Source organism: Sinocyclocheilus grahami, unplaced genomic scaffold, assembly GCF_001515645.1.
Source record: "Sinocyclocheilus grahami isolate Dianchi unplaced genomic scaffold, SAMN03320097.WGS_v1.1 scaffold661.1, whole genome shotgun sequence".
In the NCBI taxonomy this organism is placed as follows: Eukaryota; Metazoa; Chordata; class Actinopteri; order Cypriniformes; family Cyprinidae; genus Sinocyclocheilus; species Sinocyclocheilus grahami.
In genome coordinates this window covers 941,447-947,290 of record NW_015505840.1, presented here as the reverse complement: position 1 = coordinate 947,290, position 5,844 = coordinate 941,447, and the positions used below count along the sequence as shown (strand labels likewise).

Sequence of the window (5,844 nt, the reverse complement as noted above, 5' to 3'; positions counted from 1 at the left end):
ATTTACAACACTGTTCCAGAACAGTTCAACCCAAATATTCAGATGTGTGCTGCACATTTTATGGAGGATGGATGAGGACTGTTTCCTGAACCAGTAGCCTAATGCGTCTGTGGAACAAAGGCTGTTTCTATAAAGGACAGTCTGGCGCTTCTGACTCACAGCCTGTAAGTAAGTTTTTTATAATTAAATAATTTGCCAATGATGATTCAAACGTGAGTTTTGAGCAGTGTAGAGTAGCGCGTGTTGTTTGTCATTTCTCCGATCACAAATGCAGACGTGGTTTTATGTTTACGCGGCAAAAAGACAGTATAAGTTATTATAATCTGTAATTATGTCCCCACTGGATGCAACAAATGCCTCGTTTGGGTTTTGTCTTGTCTAGTGATGTCCGGACCGCGAACGAATCGTTCTATTTAACTGGATCTTCTTAGTGAACCGGTCGAACCAGTTCACCAAATCGAACTGAATCGTTTGAAACGGTTCGCGTCTCCAGTACGCACTAATCCACAAATTACTTAAGTTATTCGGTTCATAAACGTGCCTGACACTCCCTCTGACATGAAATAAACCAATATCCCGAGTTATTCAGTTACTCCTAACAGTACATTGACTGAACTGCTAAAAGAGAACCAATGATGGGATGTGCACAAGCAGAGCAGCTGGACTGAGTCTCATCCTGCTGGGACACGGCATCACAGTATATGAGGGGCGTAACATTTCCGTCACATGTTTGAGGTATTCGGCCAATCACAAGGCACTGGATAGCTGGCCAATCAGAGCACACCTCGCTTTTCAGACCGATGAGCTTTGTAAAAATCGACGCGTTTCAGAAAGGCGGGCATAGAAGAGCAACAATAATGTACAGTACGTGGAAAATAATGTGTTTTTTTAACCTTAAACCACATAAACACATTTCATTACACCAAATACACAAAATAATGTTCTTTTTAGCAACGTCATATGACCCCTTTAAAGATTTACTCATTTATATTCAATCTTTGAACAACATTTAGCGGTTTATCTTGTTCTATTCTGTGTCCATGCACACTAACCAGTGTGTTTGTTAGAAGTGCACTAGGTATGCAGGATACATCCATGAGCACCACAAAGCTCTTGCAGTGCTCCAAACTCAGCTTCTTCTCGCTACCTGCAAAGACTGACCGGGCAGAAAACAGGAAACAGAAACAATATCATCCAACTCACTTCCTCACTGGTAACCGCATTACTTCCTGTATGGTTTTCAACTCTGCAGCAGAACTAATGAAAAGAATCGCATTATAACGGCACAGTGAACACTACTTCTCCTGCAAACTGCATTTTGCATTGAAAGGCAAATGCAGAAAAAAAAGAAGTGAACAGATGAAAAACAGCTTGTGAATAAACACGTTCTCACCTCCTTTTGCAATGGTTTCGGTCAGCAGGTTATAGAGATCCAATGGACTACAATAAGGCCCCTATAGACAACATGTATACAAACACTATGAACATTCACACGCATATGACATTAGAGCTACATATTAGATATAAAAATGCATGCACAACCTCAATAGCACTGTATTGGGCAGCTCAGCATGCAAGTAACGTGTTTACCTTCACACAGTGTTTCACAAAGAGATCCCTCGCTTCATTCGCAGACGGCAGACCTGCGAGACGTGGAGACATTGGCTACACACACACACACACACACAAACAATTAAAAACCAACAATTAAATGGACCCAGTGATAATAAATGATCTAAGCAGTGAAACTAGATCAACTTCTCCATATTACCGGAGTAACTGAGCTCGAGTCTACTCCTCGTGCCTCAACACCTCTGCAAACACACAAACATATATATATATATATTTTGAAATATATAGTGATTTATTATGTTAAAACAAAGAAAACAAGTCTTTAGATTCATCCCATGTTCCAAGAACGTTTTGCTAATGTTCCCATCAAGTTATAAAAACGTTATTTCTGAATGTGCCCCGAACATTCAAATAGTCCAGGTTTTAAAACGTTTTTAAAACATTCGGCAAACGTTGGGGAAACATTCTATTTTATATTTTTAAACATTATGAGAATGTTACTTTTGAATGTTCTCTGAACATTCCAAAACAAGTAGTTACATTTAAGCGGGTTTTGTGATAACATTTTGAGAGCATTATTAAACACCAATTCACTTTAAACAAATGTTCTATTAAGGTTCAGGGATGCAAACTCATCATGGGTGAAAAAGGTAACAAAGACAAGCACATCACCCCTCCCCCCAACAAAATAAAACCCTACATTTTTTAAACAATTATAATAATTTAAAACCTTTATTTATATTTTCTAACTTCACTTTAAATGTTCACTTTCAATCATGAAAGAGAGAGGAAAAAAATTGTCTCCTGGTGGAAAACAAACACTTTAGATGAAAATGACATGAAATGACCATTATATCCAGTAGATGGCAGCAGAGGATCACCCATGAGCTCAGTTGCCATTTCCACTCCCTAGGTTTTCTCACGTCTTAATTTTGGATTTATTACAAAATGACTATGAAGTACAGCAAGTGCAGGAAGTCACAAAGTCTCATGTCATTTAAAAATATATAAATAAGCCCAGACAGCCTAGTAGGGTTAATTATTTAAATACTTAACTAGTTAACTACAAATTAAGTTAATTATTAATGGTGTGATAATTAAATAATGCATTAAATATTTTGGCGCTTTTATAGATTTAATTTAAAAACTGCATTTTTCAAACATTGCCTAAAAAAGGACACATCAAAAGGAGAGCTGTAAGTTATCTTTACCTGTAGAAGCTGCTAAAGGCAACACAGACTTGTTGCTGCTGTAGTTTTGTTACTCTGAATTGACTCTGCATCACTTAAAGCACAGCTCTGTTTTGACATCGGCTTGTCAGTTATCACCGTCAATCGCGGATCAATTTGGCGCATCATTATTTACACTCGTGTTTGTCATTCCTGAAACAGTATACGTGGACGGTTTGGTCCCCTTACACTTTTCTTCAAACTGTGAATGAAGTAAAAACCGAGCAAAGACTTCCCTTACATCGTGTATGTATTTTTTACTTTGTCTCACATATTTCTCCAAAATCTCATTATGGGAAATGAAAACAGACAGAAATAAGTCAGTAGCTGTTGAACAGAAAAGAGTGCATGGTGAAACATTATATTTATATATTATAACATTATATTAGTATATTCTAAAACTTAAAATAAAATGAAAATCGAAAATACAAAAATAAAAGCTATTTCAAAATATTAATGTTGAATAATAATAATTTTAAGATGAATTCAATTTAAATTAAATGAGAAAAACATAGTATTGTTAATTAAAATGAATAAATATTTATAAATAATACTAAAATAACACTGCATCATTTGCTCTTGGCAGAAAGAGTTTCATATCCAGTTTTCAGGTATTTGATTGCAGCCTTTCCATCTTTGCAAATCTAAGCAAAGTCCGAGACAATATTACTATAGCATTAGGTTTCTGGATCTGTTTCTCACAATAAACACCCAAGATTCGCTCTAGATGTAATCACATTGCTGTCAAATGAGATTTTAAACAGATCTCATTTGTGATTTTCTTGCATGTGGGTGAGCATCACTTACATGGTTTTGTTTCCTTTCTCGGTCAGGACTCTCAGGAGGAATTCTCCCACCTGATTGGCCTCTGAAGTGCTGGGAATGATGATGTAATGACCGGGCGCCAGGCGACCGCGATACACCAGCTCTCGCCGCGGGACATAACCAAGGTCTTTAGTGGTGCTGAGCACCAGGCTCAACTGAGACACGTCCCGAGAGGAGAGGAAATCAGGCTCGGATCGGGCCTGATCACACACACAAACATTAGACAGAGACACACAGTCAGAAGACTAATATACTCAGAAACTCTCGATTCTCTTTTTATTCTCTTTTTCTTTTCTTTTTATATAATATGTAATATATAAGAAAAAATTTAATGCGTTTTATATAATACAATATTATATATTATATTGCTTTCTGTAAGCATTACAAACATATAAAATATAATATATTATATAATGCAGTAAGTAGTTTTTCCTTTGAAGCAGTACAATAATAATAAACAATAAATAATATATAATAAAGAGACTAGTTCTTCCTTCAAAGCAGGGTAATTATATTTAACAAATTAAAACCATTACATTTTTTTTGTTACTTTGTTAACTGAAATAAAATGTAATAATTGACTTTAGATGCTATATATATATATATATATATATATAAAAAATATTAATATAGTATATAATACAATGACTAGTTATTCCTTCAGAGCAGGGTAATTATAGTTAACTAAAACTAAAACCATAAAAAAAATTGTTACTTTAAATAACAAAAAAAAAAAAAAAAAAACATGTTGATTGAAATAGTGTAATATTAAAAAAGTATTTCTTTTATAAATAATATATAATAAATCATATTTAACACACTATATAATACAATGACTAGTTCTTCCTTCAACGCAGGGTAATCATAGTTAACTAAAATTAAAACCATAAAATATTCCTTTACTTTACTAAAAGTGAACTGAAATAAAATATACTATAAAAATGTAACTTATTTTATTTTAGCTAGTTGCCAAGGCATCATTTCTCATTTTCATTTAGTTTAACTTTATGTTCTATAATAACTAAATCTGAAATGTAAAAATGTAAATAAAAATTCATTTAAAAAAATGACAAAAACACATAAGGACTTTTAATAAAATTAAAACGAAAGCAGAAAAACTAATTCAAAATATGAATAAAAACTATAATAGTATCTCAATGGTACTAAAACAACATTGCTTAGAAGTGTTGATTATAGCAGTCTGGAAACTTCCCAGCGGATTGATATAAAGTTGTGCACGGAAAAGTGCGTAAAGGCAACCAGTCAGACTGCAGCTTTCCTGTCCGACAATACACACTCGAAACACTTGTGCGAAACCTTGTATATGTGCAGCGCCACGGGGAACAGCATTCCTCTCTGACGAGCGCATTTCTGCATGAGCGCCAGCAGGAATGAGCACGTTAGTTCAGGGTCACTGGGGTCGTCGTCCTCTTCCAGCAGGGTCAGACTGTACTGAGGAGGCCCTGCAAACACAAACATGTGAATATCATACAGTGACCAGTTCTTCTTTTGAAGCAGTAGAATATTTGTGTATGTGTGTGAAAAGTGATGCTCATGTACCTTGCTGAGAAATCCATCGTCCATGATGCGATGTACATTTCCAGGGCTTTATGTTTCCGCTCTCACTCAGCGTGTCTTCGCTCTGGTGACAAACCTCCATCGTCTCAAAGTTCTGGCAGAAATCGACCAAAGACATCCTGATCGGAAGAGAGAGAAGATGACGAAGCTGCGTCAGCCATCTAAACCAATCAGAGCAGAGCCTGAATATGAATCAGCCAATCAGCAAAGAGAGAAAACCGACTCACCAGAATTCCCCGTCTTCTTGCTGGATTCTCTGCACACGCCGCTGCTCTTCAGCGCTCACCATATTCCACTCGATTCTAAACACACACATTACACAAATAAATACACTCAAATACGCACTTGGCCAAAAGTTTTCTTGTCAAAACAAAGAAATATCATGGACTTCAATATAAAGCTAATTAGAATGACTACAGACTAGCCTAAAACCTAAAAGAAGACTTTTTTAATAATAACAATAAACACTGTTTACTTCATTAATGAATTATTGAGAGGTTTTGTCATATTTAGCTCAATTCTAAGGATAGTTCTGTCAAACTACAGATAAATAAACATATACAAATACAGTATATATATATATATATATATATATATATATATATATATATATATATATATATATATATATATATTCAGT

At 35.0% G+C, this 5,844-nt stretch overlaps 1 protein-coding gene across 1 annotated transcript in view; it reads right to left on the bottom strand.

Annotated features, from left to right (window-relative positions):
• Positions 1 to 939: 939 nt before the first annotated feature.
• The window catches only part of LOC107558833 (calpain-9), a 15,385-nt gene continuing 10,480 nt past the window's right edge, over positions 940 to 5,844 (bottom strand). Inside the window, exons 9-16 of the mRNA XM_016242520.1 lie at positions 5,432 to 5,506; positions 5,187 to 5,323; positions 4,944 to 5,089; positions 3,609 to 3,826; positions 1,772 to 1,814; positions 1,591 to 1,665; positions 1,394 to 1,454; positions 940 to 1,156 (exon numbers count right to left, since the gene is read on the bottom strand). Of these exons, the coding sequence (XP_016098006.1) occupies positions 978 to 1,156; positions 1,394 to 1,454; positions 1,591 to 1,665; positions 1,772 to 1,814; positions 3,609 to 3,826; positions 4,944 to 5,089; positions 5,187 to 5,323; positions 5,432 to 5,506 (934 nt within the window). The 3' untranslated portion in view covers positions 940 to 977. The remainder of the gene's footprint in view (positions 1,157 to 1,393; positions 1,455 to 1,590; positions 1,666 to 1,771; positions 1,815 to 3,608; positions 3,827 to 4,943; positions 5,090 to 5,186; positions 5,324 to 5,431; positions 5,507 to 5,844) is intronic.